Source organism: Poromitra crassiceps (genome assembly GCF_964638095.1).
Source record: "Poromitra crassiceps genome assembly, chromosome: 18".
Lineage (NCBI taxonomy): Eukaryota > Metazoa > Chordata > Actinopteri > Beryciformes > Melamphaidae > Poromitra > Poromitra crassiceps.
This window is the reverse complement of record NC_139636.1, coordinates 31,882,621-31,901,844: the sequence shown is the minus strand read 5'-3', so window position 1 is coordinate 31,901,844 and position 19,224 is coordinate 31,882,621. Positions and strand designations below refer to the sequence as shown.

At 45.0% G+C, this 19,224-nt stretch overlaps 2 protein-coding genes across 2 annotated transcripts; one reads left to right on the top strand and one right to left on the bottom strand.

Moving 5' to 3' along the window:
- Positions 1-5,326: 5,326 nt before the first annotated feature.
- Positions 5,327-11,748, bottom strand: usb1 (U6 snRNA biogenesis 1). The gene is made up of 7 exons (XM_083654661.1): positions 11,459-11,748; positions 10,372-10,511; positions 10,084-10,267; positions 9,325-9,378; positions 8,992-9,097; positions 8,448-8,528; positions 5,327-7,509 (listed from the first exon to the last, which is right to left on the bottom strand). The coding sequence occupies exons 1-7, from the start codon at positions 11,635-11,637 to the stop codon at positions 7,390-7,392; spliced, it is 864 nt and encodes a 287-aa protein (XP_083510787.1). The 5' UTR covers positions 11,638-11,748; the 3' UTR covers positions 5,327-7,389.
- Positions 11,749-12,433: 685 nt separating this feature from the next.
- Positions 12,434-18,918, top strand: znf319b (zinc finger protein 319b). Its single transcript, XM_083654354.1, has 3 exons — positions 12,434-12,617; positions 13,916-14,094; positions 14,182-18,918. The coding sequence occupies exons 2-3, from the start codon at positions 14,090-14,092 to the stop codon at positions 15,998-16,000; spliced, it is 1,824 nt and encodes a 607-aa protein (XP_083510480.1). The 5' UTR covers positions 12,434-12,617; positions 13,916-14,089; the 3' UTR covers positions 16,001-18,918.
- Positions 18,919-19,224: the final 306 nt, after the last annotated feature.

The following is a 19,224-nucleotide window of genomic DNA, read 5'->3' as shown; positions in this document are numbered from 1 at the left end:
GTCTAACTTCACATCAGTGAGCTCTCCACAGGAAACATGTTTCAGTGGTGATTATGTCTAACTTCACATCAGTGAGCTCTCCACAGGAAACATGTTTCAGTGGTGATTATGTCTAACTTCACATCAGTGAGCTCTCCACAGGAAACATGTTTCAGTGGTGATTATGTCTAACTTCACATCAGTGAGCTCTCCACAGGAAACATGTTTCAGTGTGGTGATTATGTCTAACTTCACATCAGTGAGCTCTCCACAGGAAACATGTTTCAGTGGTGATTATGTCTAACTTCACATCAGTGAGCTCTCCACAGGAAACATGTTTCAGTGGTGATTATGTCTAACTTCACATCAGTGAGCTCTCCACAGGAAACATGTTTCAGTGGTGATTATGTCTAACTTCACATCAGTGAGCTCTCCACAGGAAACATGTTTCAGTGGTGATTATGTCTAACTTCACATCAGTGAGCTCTCCACAGGAAACATGTTTCAGTGGTGATTATGTCTAACTTCACATCGGTGAGCTCTCCACAGGAAACATGTTTCAGTGGTGATTATGTCTAACTTCACATCGGTGAGCTCTCCACAGGAAACATGTTTCAGTGGTGATTATGTCTAACTTCACATCGGTGAGCTCTCCACAGGAAACATGTTTCAGTGGTGATTATGTCTAACTTCACATCAGTGAGCTCTCCACAGGAAACATGTTTCAGTGGTGATTATGTCTAACTTCACATCGGTGAGCTCTCCACAGGAAACATGTTTCAGTGGTGATTATGTCTAACTTCACATCAGTGAGCTCTCCACAGGAAACATGTTTCAGTGTGGTGATTATGTCTAACTTCACATCAGTGAGCTCTCCACAGGAAACATGTTTCAGTGGTGATTATGTCTAACTTCACATCAGTGAGCTCTCCACAGGAAACATGTTTCAGTGGTGATTATGTCTAACTTCACATCGGTGAGCTCTCCACAGGAAACATGTTTCAGTGGTGATTATGTCTAACTTCACATCAGTGAGCTCTCCACAGGAAACATGTTTCAGTGGTGATTATGTCTAACTTCACATCGGTGAGCTCTCCACAGGAAACATGTTTCAGTGGTGATTATGTCTAACTTCACATCAGTGAGCTCTCCACAGGAAACATGTTTCAGTGGTGATTATGTCTAACTTCACATCGGTGAGCTCTCCACAGGAAACATGTTTCAGTGGTGATTATGTCTAACTTCACATCGGTGAGCTCTCCACAGGAAACATGTTTCAGTGGTGATTATGTCTAACTTCACATCGGTGAGCTCTCCACAGGAAACATGTTTCAGTGGTGATTATGTCTAACTTCACATCAGTGAGCTCTCCACAGGAAACATGTTTCAGTGGTGATTATGTCTAACTTCACATCGGTGCGCTCTCCACAGGAAACATGTTTCAGTGGTGATTATGTCTAACTTCACATCAGTGAGCTCTCCACAGGAAACATGTTTCAGTGGTGATTATGTCTAACTTCACATCAGTGAGCTCTCCACAGGAAACATGTTTCAGTGGTGATTATGTCTAACTTCACATCAGTGAGCTCTCCACAGGAAACATGTTTCAGTGGTGATTATGTCTAACTTCACATCAGTGAGCTCTCCACAGGAAACATGTTTCAGTGGTGATTATGTCTAACTTCACATCAGTGAGCTCTCCACAGGAAACATGTTTCAGTGGTGATTATGTCTTATGCTGCCTTCCAGACAACTGGGACCTTCGGATTTTCTGGCCTCCTATTAGGAAAAGTGCGCTGGAACGGCACTCAAAGTGGGAGCTCCCACTTGAAAACTGGGAGAAAAAAATCTACCCCCACTAGGCTGGGAACCAGTTCTCTGACGTCACACAACAATGGCCGCAACATGGAGTATGTAGTCCAAAGTATTAAGTGCCTAAATAAAATGTATAATAGAGTCTGTTACATTATGTGTCATTGCTGCTCCTCATTTTCATTTAAATATGTAAGGAGGGTGCTCTGCTCGTTGTTAAGCTGTCTTGCTATTTGCCAAACAAAAAAAAGTTTGTCGCGGTCCGCCATGTTTCTTGGTTGCATTTTGCCTTTGTGCTCTGGAATGCTTTGAAGGTGGGGGGTGGGACTTTTCCACTGGGAAACACCCACGTCCCAGGTGTCTGGAAGGCAGCATAACTTCACATCGGTGCGCTCTCCACAGGAAACATGTTTCAGTGGTGATTATGTCTAACTTCACATCAGTGAGCTCTCCACAGGAAACATGTTTCAGTGGTGATTATGTCTAACTTCACATCGGTGCGCTCTCCACAGGAAACATGTTTCAGTGGTGATTATGTCTAACTTCACATCAGTGAGCTCTCCACAGGAAACATGTTTCAGTGGTGATTATGTCTAACTTCACATCAGTGAGCTCTCCACAGGAAACATGTTTCAGTGGTGATTATGTCTAATGCTGCCTTCCAGACACCTGGGACGTGGGTGTTTCCCAGTGGAAAAGTCCCACCCCCCACCTTCAAAGCATTCCAGAGCACAAAGGCAAAACGCAACCAAGAAACATGGCGGACCGCAACACACTTTTTTTTGTTTAGCAAATAGCAAGACAGCTTAACAACGAGTAGAGCACCATCCTTACATATTTAAATGAAAATGAGGAGCAGCAATGACACATAATGTAACAGACTCTATTATACATTTTATTAAGGCACTTAATACTTTGGACTACATACTCCATGTTGCGGCCATTGTTGTGTGACGTCAGACAACTGGTTCCCAGCCTAGTGGGGGTAGATTTTTTTCTCCCAGTTTTCAAGTGGGAGCTCCCACTTTGAGTGCCGTTCCAGCGCACTTTTCCTAATAGGAGGCCAGAAAATCTGAAGGTCCCAGTTGTCTGGAAGGCAGCATAACTTCACATCAGTGAGCTCTCCACAGGAAACATGTTTCAGTGGTGATTATGTCTAACTTCACATCAGTGAGCTCTCCACAGGAAACATGTTTCAGTGGTGATTATGTCTAACTTCACATCAGTGAGCTCTCCACAGGAAACATGTTTCAGTGGTGATTCTATCTAACTTCACATCAGTGAGCTCTCCACAGGAAACATGTTTCAGTGGTGATTATGTCTAACTTCACATCGGTGAGCTCTCCACAGGAAACATGTTTCAGTGGTGATTATGTCTAACTTCACATCGGTGAGCTCTCCACAGGAAACATGTTTCAGTGGTGATTATGTCTAACTTCACATCGGTGAGCTCTCCACAGGAAACATGTTTCAGTGGTGATTATGTCTAACTTCACATCGGTGAGCTCTCCACAGGAAACATGTTTCAGTGGTGATTATGTCTAACTTCACATCGGTGAGCTCTCCACAGGAAACATGTTTCAGTGGTGATTATGTCTAACTTCACATCGGTGAGCTCTCCACAGGAAACATGTTTCAGTGGTGATTATGTCTAACTTCACATCAGTGAGCTCTCCACAGGAAACATGTTTCAGTGGTGATTATGTCTAACTTCACATCAGTGAGCTCTCCACAGGAAACATGTTTCAGTGGTGATTATGTCTAACTTCACATCAGTGAGCTCCCCACAGGAAACATGTTTCAGTGGTGATTATGTCTAACTTCACATCAGTGAGCTCTCCACAGGAAACATGTTTCAGTGGTGATTATGTCTAACTTCACATCAGTGAGCTCTCCACAGGAAACATGTTTCAGTGGTGATTATGTCTAACTTCACATCAGTGAGCTCTCCACAGGAAACATGTTTCAGTGGTGATTATGTCTAACTTCACATCAGTGAGCTCTCCACAGGAAACATGTTTCAGTGGTGATTATGTCTAACTTCACATCAGTGAGCTCTCCACAGGAAACATGTTTCAGTGGTGATTATGTCTAACTTCACATCAGTGAGCTCTCCACAGGAAACATGTTTCAGTGGTGATTATGTCTAACTTCACATCAGTGAGCTCTCCACAGGAAACATGTTTCAGTGGTGATTATGTCTAACTTCACATCAGTGAGCTCTCCACAGGAAACATGTTTCAGTGGTGATTATGTCTAACTTCACATCAGTGAGCTCTCCACAGGAAACATGTTTCAGTGGTGATTATGTCTAACTTCACATCAGTGAGCTCTCCACAGGAAACATGTTTCAGTGGTGATTATGTCTAACTTCACATCAGTGAGCTCTCCACAGGAAACATGTTTCAGTGGTGATTATGTCTAACTTCACATCAGTGAGCTCTCCACACGTTTACACTTTGAGATGTACAGCTGCTCACACATGCATTGTCATTCCTGTTTCAGTTGTGAGGGTTTTTGAACCGAACCATTCTGTAGCCTAAATGCAGCGTTGAGGTTTATTATTGTAACTGTCTTATATACATGCTTTCATAAAAATCAAAGTAGCATAAAACTATTATTTAAAAAAACTTTATTTACATGTAGGACATTTTGAAACAGTGTTTTGGTACAAATATATATCCTACTGCTTTACTCATTTTGGTGATTGAGGCTCGACTGTCATGCCACAGAATTGGGGAACAAGCATTCACATCAATATCCTCCAATAGATATGTTGCAAGTACACTAAAAGAGATATATTGACCCCTTAGTCACATAAGATGGACACAAAATCATCCCTCTGGTTCTTCATGCTAACATTTTAGCATACAATATACTGTAGCTGATGTAGTCAGGTTTATTTTTTAGAACAATATACTGTAGCTGATGTAGTCAGGTTTATTTTTTAGAACAATATACTGTAGCTGATGTAGTCAGGTTTATTTTTAGAACAATATACTGTAGCTGATGTAGTCAGGTTTATTTTTTAGAACAATATACTGTAGCTGATGTAGTCAGGTTTATTTTTAGAACAATATACTGTAGCTGATGTAGTCAGGTTTATTTTTTAGAACAATATACTGTAGCTGATGTAGTCAGGTTTATTTTTAGAACAATATACTGTAGCTGATGTAGTCAGGTTTATTTTTAGAACAATATACTGATGTCAGGTTTATTTTTAGAACAATATACTGTAGCTGATGTAGTCAGGTTTATTTTTAGAACAATATACTGTAGCTGATGTAGTCAGGTTTATTTTTAGAACAATATACTGTAGCTGATGTAGTCAGGTTTATTTTTAGAACAATATACTGTAGCTGATGTCAGGTTTATTTTTAGAACAATATATTGTAGCTGATGTCAGGTTTATTTTTAGAACAATATACTGTAGCTGATGTAGTCAGGTTTATTTTTAGAACAATATACTGTAGCTGATGTCAGGTTTATTTTTAGAACAATATATTGTAGCTGATGTCAGGTTTATTTTTAGAACAATATACTGTAGCTGATGTAGTCAGGTTTATTTTTAGAACAATATACTGTAGCTGATGTAGTCAGGTTTATTTTTAGAACAATATACTGTAGCTGATGTAGTCAGGTTTATTTTTAGAACAATATACTGTAGCTGATGTCAGGTTTATTTTTAGAACAATATATTGTAGCTGATGTCAGGTTTATTTTTAGAACAATATACTGTAGCTGATGTAGTCAGGTTTATTTTTAGAACAATATACTGTAGCTGGTGTAGTCAGGTTTATTTTTAGAACCATTTCAGTTGAGCGACCATGTATTCCTCCACTGCATAGTGGTAGTCCCTGATAGTTTAAAAGAGTTATTTTTATTTAATGTTTTGTTGTGTGAACTTTATAAATCTAAACGAAAAAAGGGCTTGCAACACAATTTTTTGGATAGCTCCCGTGGCAGACATTTATTCAGACGACAAACAGTTTCGGCCCAATTCGGGCCTTCGTCAGTGTCAAGTGAAAAATACATTTACAAAGGAAGTGCTTAAATAGCATTTTCATGGGTCTTTGTCTCCGCCTAGTGGTGTGGAGGCAGACCCAGGTACAATCTTCAGAGCAGTTTCACAAAGCATAAATCACATTCTAAGGAAAAGGAAAATGGTGGCAGAATCTATTCAGCTCTCCGAATGAACATACAATAGCTCTACACAGCAATCACTGCACACTATATATGCACAACATATTTTAGAACATATTTTTTTGAAATGGACGCCGTCAATCAGCTTGGCCCTCTTAAGTATCTCACAGAGAACATTCATCCATACAGTCTTGTATCAAAAGGAAATAAAAGGCAAAAAACAACTGGAATATGAGTACAGCACAGAGGTCTCACAAGTAAGGTCTGACATCAAAGTCCTCATTGAGTCCAATAGGTGCCATGGTGCCCAAAAAGTCAATCCACCATTGAGAAATAGTCTTTTATTTCCTTTTGATACAAGACTGTATGGATGAATGTTCTCTGTGAGATACTTAAGAGGGCCAAGCTGATTGACAGCGTCCATTTCTAAAAAATATGTTCTAAAATATGTTGTGCATATATAGTGTGCAGTGATTGCTGTGTAGAGCTATTGTTCATTCGGAGAGCTGAATAGATTCTGCCACCATTTTCCTTTCCCTTAGAATGTGATTTATGCTTTGTGAAACTGCTCTGAAGATTGTACCTGGGTCTGCCTCCACACCACTAGGCGGAGACAAAGACCCATGAAAATGCTATTTAAGCACTTCCTTGTAAATGTATTTTTCACTTGACACTGACGAAGGCCCGAACCAGGCCCAAACTGTTTGTCGTCTGAATAAATGTCCGCCACGGGAGCTATCCAAAAAATTGTGTTGCGAGCCCTTTTTTCGTTTATTTTCCTGTTTAGTACAGTTGAGCTCAGCACCAACCAGTGGATGTGCGTAAGTCTCTGGATGCTAACTTTATTAATCTAAAAACAAACCAAAGTAGAGCACTCCCACACAATTATAGTATAAATCTCCCACACAAACCTACCAGGGCTGAGTGCAGCCCCGACAACACGTAGCAAAATGTTTCAACAAACGGTGGTGCGTTGAACACCCTGTTGCAAGCGTTGCACCTAACTGTTAGATCCACCGTGTGCACTTCCTCTTTAGACGGCAGGGTTTATATACACGTCGCTGCTGATTGGGTAACTCAAACGAGAAGCAAAGTACCTCAAAGCAAAGCCCATTGCACTCCGTTTCGAGGAACATGATATTCAACCCGGAAACCGTAGCAAAACGGTGTGCACCTGTCTGAGGTTGAACACGCCCCTGGTCACATCTAATTTAAAATGACTTCCCATTTAGCTTTATATCTGATACAAGTTCTTTTTCTCATTTCGGACATGATGCTAGTAGCATACAATCACTCAACCTTCACTCAACATACTGGGAGCTGATGGCCTGGTTCCTTGCTTTGCACTGCAGGTTGTGACTTGACATGACAGATCACTGATGTGGCTTTTCAGGGTTTCATGTTTTCTATTCAATTCAAAGTCCTGCTGCTCTGGTCTTCAGCCCGTCCTTCTCATCAGGTCAGGTTGTAGGGCTCCAGAGGGAAGCTGAAGGTCTTGTTTCCCGCCCTGCAGCGCAGCTCCTCGCAGTGCAGCCTCAGCAGAAAGGGCCCCTCCTCATGGTCATCCACCACACTCTAAACAGTTCAAACAAACAAACATTTCTTAACCGTGATAAGCCAATAAACGGTATACAATGTTGTGCAGGGCTTTCAGTCCAAGCTACTTTATAAGACTGGACCTAGTTTGTCCAAGTCAAATCTGATTTGAGACTCGTAAGGGGAAAAGGCTATGGATTTTAGAATGGGGATTTTGGTTAAATGCAGGAAATAAAGGGGGCACGGTGGTGCAGTGGTAAGCGCTGTCGCCTCACATCTAGAAGGTCCTGGGTTTCGATTCCCACCTGGGACGCTGTGAGCGCTGAAGGAGTGCGTGCCCGTCCGCATGTCCTCGAGTGCCCACCGCCCGGGTGGGGTCGTCAAAAGGGCCTTTCTGTGTGGAGTTTGCATGTTGTCCCCGTGCCCCCTGGGGGTTTCCTTCATATAGGAACCCCCTTCACCAAAACATGCAATATCCTGGTCGCTGATGTGGTTCCTCCTCTGGTCGTTAGGGGCACCTGTTCGGAGGGGAACTGGTTGGAATAGCGTGATCCTCCCACGTGCCATGTCATACCGGTGAAGCTTCCCCTGTCAGGTGAAAAGAAGCGGCTGGCTAACTGCCCGTGTGTCAGAGGAAGCATGGAGTCAGTTTCGGCTCTCCCCAGATCGGCAGAGGGTGGAGCAGCAACCAGGATAAATCAATTAAAATTAGCACTAATGAGGATAAAAATGGGATAAAGAAATCGGGAAAAAATATAAAAAAAAATGCATGAAATAAGATCTGTGGTTAATCCAAGTTTATGGGAGTGGAAATTTGTGTTCAGCAGGATAATCCTCACAAACGAGGACCACTTTTATGACTTTTGAAGCGTGAATGCATTTTTTTTTTTTACACGATTTTCAGAAAACAAGGAGTTGACAGGAGTCAAAGGTCAGATGTGAATCCCAGGTTGGAGAGCAGAGGGATGTCTTAATACCTGCAGCTCCTGAAGACGCTCCTTCATCTGCTCTCTCAAGTCTCCAACACACCAGGCCAGGCTCACATGGAAACATGGATCCTAGGAGGGGAGAGGAGAGCCGACAGGAAAGAGAGGCACCTTATTGTAATAATGTGGTTATGATGATACGTCAAGATAAAACAACAGATATGAATGTGCACAGATCCACATTATTGTGCTGGATTATTGCATAGTTGCAATGACTGAAAAATGATCCAAGGTTCATTCATTTTTATGAGGTTGGTGGGTGTTACAGGTATTATTAGGGATGCATTGTGTATTAGGCATAAGCACAGCGTTCCTTATCTTTGTTTAAACTGATTTCAATACACTTCATATTGTTTACAGGCTAACTGATTTCAATACACTTCATATTGTTTACAGGCTAACTGATTTCCCTTTACAAATGAGAAAATTGATCATAGCTCTTGTTTCATTCTTTCGAGCACAAAGCATGTGAGTGATGATTTTTTGGACACGTCGAGCTGTCAGACACTGAGGTTATGAGGAGTTGATCAGTAACCTTATAGAAAGTGTCCAGGCGGAACTCTGCCATAGTTCTGTCCACCACCCTGACCAGATCGAGCAACTGAGCATGCCCAGTAGACACTTCCATCCCCAAGAACGTCCTGTAGGAGACAGACAGACAAACAGATAGACCGACAGACAGAAACATACAGGCAGCCAGACCATAAAGAAGTGACAGTCAGGGGAGAGAGAGAGAGAGAGAGAGAGAGAGAGAGAGAGAGAGAGAGAGAGAGAGAGAGAGAGAGAGAGAGAGAGAGAGAGAGAGAGAGAGAGAGAGAGAGAGAGAGAGAGAGAGAGAGAGAGAAGATGACAGGCATCTTGACTGTACCTGGTCCTCTCAGCATTACAATAGACCCCCAGTCTTCCTGCTGAGCATGAAAACCTGGCAACCAAAACACACAAGAGACATTTCCACCACGATCAGCATCAGACGTCATTTTCATATCTATACTGCCTACTTCTTTTACTATCCCAACCACTTCAATGTAAAAGCCTCAGACTACTGCTGTAAACGTGTCTTAAACAACTTGCCTGCTTCTATCACAATTATATTGTTATATAATTACAGTCATATGGCTTGACGAAGACCACAGGGTTCCTACACATTTTCAGTCTCAAAAACACATACATTCTCGAGACCATCATTTCTTTCATGCATGAAATAAGATCTGTGGTTAACAAACTTTTATGAGAGTGGAAATGTGTGTTCAGCAGGATAATCTTCACAAATGAGGACCACTTTTATGACTTTTGTGAAGTAAATGCGTTTTTTAAACGTTGTCAGCTGACAGAAGCCGGCTCTCAGCTGTCAACTTGTCAAACCAGCTCTGTTTACAATTTTGCAGCAAGCCAGTCGGGCGCTTTGCGAGAGCGCGCGCTGCCTGTATCACTGACACAAATCAAGGCGAAGAGGAAAAAGATGAGATCAACAAAAAGAAAACAACAAAATGGGCAGTTAACAGCAACACACTGGAGAGACCTCCTTGCACAAAACAATCTGGACTCCAACATTGAAAGCTACTCTGCTGCTACAGTACGTCCTGCGCGTTAACGTTATCACTGGTCGGCGTAGAGAGAGAGAACCGACTTTGTGCAGCGGGCCAGGCCGGTCCGGAGGCTCTGTGTGAAGGGCTGGATCCAGTGGTGCCTCAGCACCACCGTCTGAGACAGGCTGAGGTGGAACTCCTCCTGCTGGTTCAAAGCCACACCACGCGCCCCAGCTGCCAACAGCAGCTCCTCCAACAGCTCCCCAAACTCCTCCTCAGGATGGTCTGATGGGGAGAGGAGACAGGGAGTGAAAGAGACAGAGAGAGAGACTGTTATTGTGGCGGTGGTGTTTGTTTTGGTAACCCTCAGTACTTTGTGTGCGTCTTACATGGGAGATAGACATAGGTGGCCCAGTTGCCTCTCTCATGTTGGAAGGAGCGGACGCGTCCGCCATGAAGAGAGCTGTCCTCCGTCTGTGGCTCCGCCTCCTCTGGAAACATGGCCAACAGGCAGCCCGGGAGAGGCAGCCTGACAGAGCAGTACATTTCATTATTAGTGTGTATTTATGTCTTAGGGTAAATTATGATAATAGGAAAGAAGTGGTATTTTATCATATCCAGCACGGTTTGGTTTGAGTGTGTTAGGGTCCTATGGAAGATATCACAAGGTAGTATAAAGGTATACTATGCAACTATTTCATTACAAAATATTTTTTTTCCTTATAGAAAAGCTTCCCCATAAATTTCCAGGCACACAATACTGTGGCAGTGTGTTTATGGACATAGACTTGCCTGCGACTCTCTCTAAGCTGTCTAAATCAGCGATACGCACGTATTTACAAGTGTCACAGAAACATTTCAAAGCCACCTACTGGAGCAGAAGAAGAAGTGTTCATTGCTTCTCGACGGAGGCGTTTGAAAGCTCGATGCTGCTCATAAATGCCTCTTTTTATCAGAATTCTGTGCTGGTGGTGAGATTATTTTTCCAGGTCAGAGCTCCCAGCCGTCACAGCGCTCAACAGCGCCATTCTGGTCGAAAGCTCGATAACACATAATGTCACCAGCACAGAATTCTGATAAAAAGAGGCATTTATGAGCAGCATCGAGCTTTCAAACGCCTCCGTCGAGAAGCTCTGAACCCTTCTGCTTTGGTAGGTGGCTTTGAAATGTTTCTGTGACACTTGCAAATACGTGCGTATCGCTGATTTCGACAGCTTGGAAGCCAGAGTCACAGGCAAGTCTATGTATGGATAAGGAACTGTTAGACAGCAGATGATGAAATCATATGTGGACAGTTACAAAAGGAGCTAGACAGAGCCATGCTAACTAGACAGAGCCATGCTAATGTTACTTCCCACAACCACAGACAGACAGACAGACAGACAGACAGACAGACACACACACACACACACACACACACACACACACACACACACACACACACACACACACACACACACACACACACACACCTACCTTGTTGTGTGGGTCTGCTCCTCTGCTTTGAGCTTCTTCCTCGCCGAGCTGTCATCGTTACCACCGTCTTCTTCGTCTTGGCAGCTTCTTGGACGTATTTTGCTTTTATCAGTCGATGCAGCAGCTTCACTTTCGGTCTCCTTTTCCTCCTCTGAACTGCTGCTGTAGCCAACCAGCATTACAGCACGGCGTGTCACAACATGGAGAGAGACATCAATTATACATTCATCTCGCTTGCCAGCCTCCGCTCCCTTCCGCGAGAGCAATAATGATACATTAAAAAATGCTATTAAGAAAAAAGCAACTATGTAAATGACTGTAAATGACAACAGGATCGACCAATCAGCGGCATGCGTTGCTTCGAATTCGCTTCCGAAACATGTTGTAATCATAATTGATGTCCTACTGAAACAAGTCCTGGACCCCGATCGCTAATGAGTTCCACTTCTGAGCTATGTAAAAACTCACCGGTAGCGAGCACACTCAATAACGATCAAAACTCAGGTGCCAGGCACAAACAACTGATCACAAGAGAGAACAATGTCCTTGATTCATTATATTTATACAAAGTGCAATTAATACTGTGGCATAATACAAACGATTATGTTTGATCTGTCTTCTTGTGAGATGTAGTAGTATCATGTCATTATAGTCACAGTACGCCTGATAAACGGTGCGGCATTCTACTCTCGAGTAAGTTTCATCAATGAGACAATGTTGGCTGGGTGAAAAGTGGGATAACGGGTACATTTTTCCCGGAGTGTTTGATCAAAGCCGCCGGTAGCGTAGCGGGTTCCGGGTGTGTTGTGAGCATGCCAATTAACTCTTGGTTTATTCATGTTCCCGTGCGCGGGCAGGGGCTCAGAAGCTAGCTCGATAGCCAGCTAGCAATTTAGAACAAACATATTGTCTATTGACCAGCCAAGAGAATGGCTTAGCTGTCAAATGGTTGTACATGTAAGCCGATAGCTTTGAGGGGAGGTTTGGGAATATTGTAGGAGAATTTCGCCGATTTGAATGAGCCAGAAATCGTGTATTTTTCGGCCTCTGGAGCGCTCGAGACAAGACAGTCGTCTGCGGATGTGAAGAAGGGACGTATTTTGGGGCCTAGCTAACGTTACCTACGACAGAGCCTTTAAATAACCTGTTAACGTTCTAGGTATGTTTTAAAATCGCCTTTCCTCATGTTTATACGCACCAGTCGCTCTAGCACACATTAAGCTGATGGGTAGCTAATGTTACTTTTCCCGTGGCTAGCTTGCTAATGCTAACGTTAGCTATTTTCTGCGCCTAGCTTTAGCTGGCTACGTTAGCATAGTAGCTGGGCTAGCTAGTAGCTGGCTTATAACTCATCCTGGTTTCAAACCATCCCTTGACTCTACAAAGATGAATGCGCAGACGCTGACTTTTCACCCAGAATCGTTGAGCATTTGGGTTTCTGCATTGGAATGGGTTGAACTAACCTTAGTGATTAACTCATGTTAATATGACGTTAATTAAAAATGTACGACGACAGCGCCATTGTGGATGCTAACCAATGTTGACTCAATTGACCAATAACGTTAACTTAGCGGCTAAGTTAACGTTATTGGTCAATTGGTGCCTTGAGGATGTTTCGGATTCAAAGGGCACTGTAACGTTACAAAACACTGTAACGTTACAAAACAGATTGTTGTGCAAAAACAAGTGTCATCGAGTCGGATGCTTCCAGAAGTGTCAATAGTCCTCCTAATCAACGGGAAGTTCAAATTCCTCCGGTCCTTTAATGTAAACCATGATTTCAAGTTATCTGAATGATGTGTTTGTAAACCATGATTTCAAGTCATCTGAATGATGTGTTTGTAAACCATGATTTCAAGTCATCTGAATGATGTGTTTGTAAACCATGATTTCAAGTCATCTGAATGATGTGTTTGTAAACCATGATTTCAAGTCATCTGAATGATGTGTTTGTAAACCATTATTTCAAGTCATCTGAATGATGTGTTTGATCTAAACAGATGTTTTAACGATCGGTGTCGCAGGTGTCACATTTTAGTTTTGCTCGGAGCTGCTTTAATATCATTTTTGGGTTTATGCATTTGGGACGTTTTTATGAGGAGATAGACCGACGTACACCTAACCCTACACTCTTGATGCGTGTTCTAAATCTAAACGATATGGCTGACCCACAATGTCCATGGTTATTTTTCTGCCGAATAACCAAAAAAGAAGCCCTCATGGGTTATACATGTGAAAAACAAAATTGTCAATGTAGCAAGATGGATCTCAGAAATCTTTCATATATTTTGCATCCAAATATCTCCTGTGGCCATGAGGAAGTCTTTTGGCTTAGTAAATGTTGCTGAAGCCATCGGTTCAAAACCAAAGCAACTTGGATTGTTTATTACTGCTTGATGTCTTATTACATGTTGATATTTTGACTGACGGTGGCTGTCTTTATCCCACCCCATCCAGATACCATTTGAAGACTGAGCATTGGGGTGAAAGTAGTGGACTTTCTTCCACCACCTCACGCACCTGTGATCTCTACACAGGTGTTCTCTGCACATCGCTCTTTCAGTCATAAAATCATCCGTCACGGCCCCCTCAGCAAGCATCTTTGCCAGTTCTTCAGTGCCCCTGATTGAAATGGAGTGAGTGTTTTGCCTTTCCTCTGTACACACCCTGAAGCCTTTAGCCCATTAGTCAAAACATCTCCCAATCTCCCTTTCTCACCCTAGTTGGGCCACACCAGCTGCAAAACTGAATCCCTACAGCCGAGCCCGCATGTCAGAGGCCTGGCAGCAACATGCTGTCGCTCCGCCGCCGGTCGTCCACACCATCCCCCCGGGAGCCGAGAGTGCATTGGGCTGTGCCGTGTATGGCATCGTCCTGCAGCCGGACCCTCCGTCTCTACAGACCCAGCATGGCCAGCACAGCCAACAACACGCTGGTCAGCAGCACCAGCACAGTCAGCAGGCCCAGCAACCTTCCCTGCAGGTGGGGACCGAAGGAGGGCACAAGTGTGGCGTCTGTGGGCACGACATCTCCCACCTGGCCAACCCGCACGAGCACCAGTGCATGGTCAGTCAGGACAGGTCGTTCCAGTGCACCCAGTGCATGAAGATCTTCCACCAGGCGACGGACCTGCTGGAGCACCAGTGTGTTCAAGTGGAGCAGAAGCCCTTTGTGTGCGGCGTGTGTAAGATGGGCTTCTCCCTGCTCACCTCTCTTGCCCAGCACCACACGTCCCACAACACCACCGCGCAGAAGTGCTCCATCTGTGAGAAGACCTACCGGCCCGGTTCTTCCGGCAACGTCACGCCCACGACCTCAGCGACCAATCACATGCCGAACGGCGAGCGGGCGACGACCAGCAGCAGCTCTTCCATCCTGCCCTTCCCCTCGGCCCGAGACCGGCCTTACAAATGCTCCATCTGCCAGAAGGGCTTCAAGCACCTGTCGGAGCTGACGCGTCACGAGCGGGTGCACACGGGAGAGAAGCCCTTCAAGTGTGACACGTGCGACAAGGCCTTCAGCCAGTCGTCCCACCTGGCACACCACCAGCGGACGCACAGCAACGAGCGGCCCTTCAAGTGCGCCGTGTGCGAGAAGAGCTTCAAGCACCGCTCGCACCTCGTGCGCCACATGTACGCCCACTCCGGGGAGCACTTGTTCAAATGCAACTTATGCGAGATACACTTCAAGGAGTCGTCGGAGCTCCTCCACCATCCCTGCCACCCGCAGGGCGCCCGGCCCTTCCGCTGTGCCACCTGTGGCAAGGGTTTCAAGCGGCCGTCCGACCTGCGGCAGCACGAGCGGGCGCACTCGGACGAGCGTCCCTTCCACTGTGACGAGTGCCAGATGAGCTTCAAGCAGCAGTACGCGCTGGTGCGCCACCGGCGCACGCACAAGGACCCGACCGACCGGCCCTTCAAGTGCAACCTGTGCGACAAGGGCTTCATGCAGCCCTCTCACCTGCTCTACCACCAGCACGTCCACGGCATGGACAACCTGTTCAAGTGCGCCTCGTGCCAGAAGGAGTTCAGCCAGTCGGGGGAGCTGCTCAGACACAAGTGCGGCGAGTCGTCCAGCAGCTCGCCCGACAAGCCCTACAAGTGCGACGTGTGCGGGCGGGGCTACAAGAAGAGCTCCACGCTGCAGCGTCACCAGAACTCCCACTGCCAGGAGAAGCCCCTGAAGTGCTCGCTCTGCGACCGCCGCTTCCTCTCCTCCTCCGAGTTCGTCCAGCACCGCTGCGACCCGTCGCGCGAGAAGCCGCTCAAGTGCCCCGAGTGCGAGAAGCGCTTTAAGTACTCGTCGGACCTGAACCGCCACCGGCGCGTGCACACGGGGGAGAAGCCGTACAAGTGTGCCAACTGCAACAAGGGCTTCAAGCAGCGCGAGCACCAGATCAAACACCAGAACACGCACTCCAGAGAGGGCCAGTTCAAGTGTGTGTGGTGCGGCGAGCGCTACCGGGACCTGGGCTCCTTGCAGGACCACACCGTGCAGCACACTGCCGAGGGAGGCGGCTACAACGTGCCCAACTGCTTATAGGTCCGCTAGTCAATTCCTCCATCCTCAAAACGACCCTTTTCCCCCCGTAAACACTGTCACCTGAACCCCATGTCCTCCTGTCTGTCCCTTGCAGGCTACAACTTACATTTCTCCACATTTGCAGGACAGTCCTGGCTGTTCTTCATCCGTTCACTCCCGGCCGTCTCATTGCTCTACTAACCCGCCTGAAGCCTAGTATCCCCCACTTCCCTGTCACTTCCCTGATCCCTCCTCGCCTTTTCTTTTCTGTCCCACCTCTTCCACTTTCTAAGCCTGTTACATCCCCCTCTCCCCACCCAGCACCCCCTCTCCCCAGCACCCACTCTCCCCACCCAGCACCCCCTCTCCCCAGCACCTCCTCTCCCCAGCACCCACCCTCCCCAGCACCCACTCTCCCCAGCACCCACCCTCCCCAGCACCTCCTCTCCCCAGCACCTCCTCTCCCCAGCACCACCCACCCTCCCCAGCACCCACTCGCTCAGTTGAGGGCAGCGAGGTTTGATCTAAAGGGGCTGCCAACCAAATGGGACTGTTGTGCACAGAAGCAGGTTGATTTCTCCTCCCTAAACCTCCCTTATGGAACCATCTCCTCCATCAGAAGAGCAAAATAATCTCTAATGTCACATCAGCCTCCGAAACCAAACAGCCGTCACTTTTCTGTTTTTGTAAATGAAGTTTGGCTCAAGTATGCAAAAGAGAAATTACACTGACCAACCAGAGACCAACTTGCCTACCTGACTATGTGATGAATGGGGACTATTCCCTCTTTCTTTTCCCTTTCTCTAGCCCTCTTTCTCTCTCATGACATCTATCCCCCTCTCCTCAATTCTCTCTTTCTCTCTCCATCTTTCTTTCTCCTTCCCTCAGCATATCAGGACTGTTTTCATCAGCGTCTCCAGTATGAACAGCCTCTCGCTGTTTCGGATCAAAGGCTGAAGTTTGACTCCAACACAACCCTAACACAACACAACCACTCACACACACATACACACACACGTTTCTGTGGTCATGTGGAGGGTGACCGGTTTCAAATAGCGAAACGCATACAGACTCTTTTGGCCTGACACCTTGTGCCCTCCCCCCAGCCAATCCCCCTCCCCTCATCTGGGTTTTAGTCTTTTTATCTATTTTATGTACCCAGTTTGTTTGTTTTATGTACCCAGTTTGCTCCTCAGCTTAGAAATGTTAGTTTTTTTTAATGATCTCATGTGAGGGGAAAGGGGGGTGGGGGGTTGTAATTGTGCTATTGTGAAATGATTCCGATGATAAAAATGTCTGTGTGAGTATATGTGGATGTCGACGTGGTCCACGGTGACCGTGGCCACTCTAGTTTGTACCAAAACCCCCGTGTAAAAGCAGCACCCCATCCCAAAGGTGTGGAGACTAACCAAGCAGCCGAACTCACCATGGTTTAACAAAACTCTTCGAGTCGACTGCAATCTCACCCGTCAATATAGACGTATATAGAAATATCTATTTCACACTAGTGTACCCCTAATGTTCCCACGGAGGTCGGTGCTGTTAGACTGCATGTCCCGAACATGTCTAAGTTTGACCATTACACGTCCTCTCAGCCTGTACATACTAGTACGGATGTTTGATTCTATACATACCAGTTCAGTTGGAAATGTGGAAATGTCTTTTCTTAAAAAAAAAAACAAGAAGAAAGGATCGATTTAACTGTTTTTGTATTCTTGCTACTTTTTACCATGTGAGAGGTTTTGACAAAATGCTTTCTTGTTTTTTGTAGTCCATGTTGTATCGGTATGTTGCAGGGCATCTCAAAGAGCACCCTGTGTGTGTGTGTGTTTGTTTGTGTGTGTGTGTGTGTGTGTGTGAGTGTGTGTGTGTGTTTGTGTGTGTGTGTGTGTGAGTGCACATGTTCTGCTCGCCCTTCCTGAGGTCGAGAGGGAAGAATGAACATGGTATTCTGTGAAACGGGGGAAATCCAGACTGAAGAGAATTGTATTAGAAAATGTAATCTGCGCCTTTTTTATTTACTAATCTTTTCGGTCTGTTGGACAACTGTTTTTTTTTGCGGGGTGAGCCTGCATCTTATGTTCAGTTATGTTTTGTTTTTAGAAAATATTCAGACTGTTTTCTTGCTAACATGTCACATTGGGTTTGATGGTCTGTCTGTCGGGGGAGGTTCATAGCAGAGTTGAATGCTATCAGATTCAAGTTACTCTCAAGAAGCCTGGGACACCAGACTGTTCACCTGTCGGCCATGATGCACATTGTTCCTTGTTCTGTTCTAATGTTCTGTGTGTTTTTTTGTTTTTTTGCAAGTAGAGCGTTCCAGCCCCCCCTATCTTTCGAGTCGTGTATTTTGACTCATGGTTTGAGTGCAGTATCGAAAAGTATTTAATAAGCCTGGAGGAGACGAGGAGATCGAAGTAACATTTCTAATTCTGGCTTTTTTTATTTACTTTTTTATTATTATTTTGGCCTTAAAGTGACGCTAGGGTCTGCCTCCATTTTTTGGTTGCTCTCCTCTTCCTCCTCTGCTCTCTGTCTCTGTCCATCGTCGTCATCACAGGTCAGACCGCTGTTCTCGTCAGTTGGCTTCTTTTTAGTTGGACCCTCCCCCCCCAAACAGATCTGGCATTAAATAACACTGAGAACAGTTGGGACTTTCCAAGTGAGGAAAAAAGTACTGTATATGTTTGTTTTGTTTTCACATTCGTTTATATTTTTTATTAATAATCTTTAAATTGATATGAATATCTATATTCTTGGAGGGAGAGACCAGGGCCTTTGGGTAGGTCGGGGTTATTAAGACTAGTCTAATTTCTTACATTCAGCTTTATTACTTTTCATTTAAGGCCAAAAGACCAATTTAGCTTTTACACAAATAATCTCCAAGAATGCTGAAGGGTGGTGGTGGTGGGAAAGGTAGAAAAAAAAAAAAAAAAAGGCTAATTAATGAGGGCGGGTCACAAATCTCCATTATCGACGTGTCAATCATTTTGATTTGCTGAGCGAGTACTTTGACTTGGTTGATTGGTGCTGGCGTATCATATCTGCATAATGCAGACAGAGCAGGATGTAAGTGAATGGGACCTCATGCTGTGCAGACAGGACACACTGTAAGACAGTAGACTTGACATATAAAATAGACACCTTCAAAAACCAAAGAATTGTTGGAGCCCAGCAGCAAGTCTGGTTGGGTCAGATTTTAAGTAGGTGCAACAAGTAAAATACCAATTTGAAGGAATTGGTAG

Coding starts and splice junctions, on each gene's coding strand:
- usb1 (XM_083654661.1), bottom strand. CDS start 11,637: ATGCTGGTTGGCTACAGCAGCAGTTCAGAGGAGGAAAAGGAGACCGAA. Junction 8,529..8,991: donor GCCTGGACACTTTCTATAAG/GTTACTGATCAA, acceptor CTCCCCTCCTAG/GATCCATGTTTCCATGTGAG. Junction 7,510..8,447: donor AGCGTCTTCAGGAGCTGCAG/GTATTAAGACAT, acceptor TGAACTGTTTAG/AGTGTGGTGGATGACCATGA.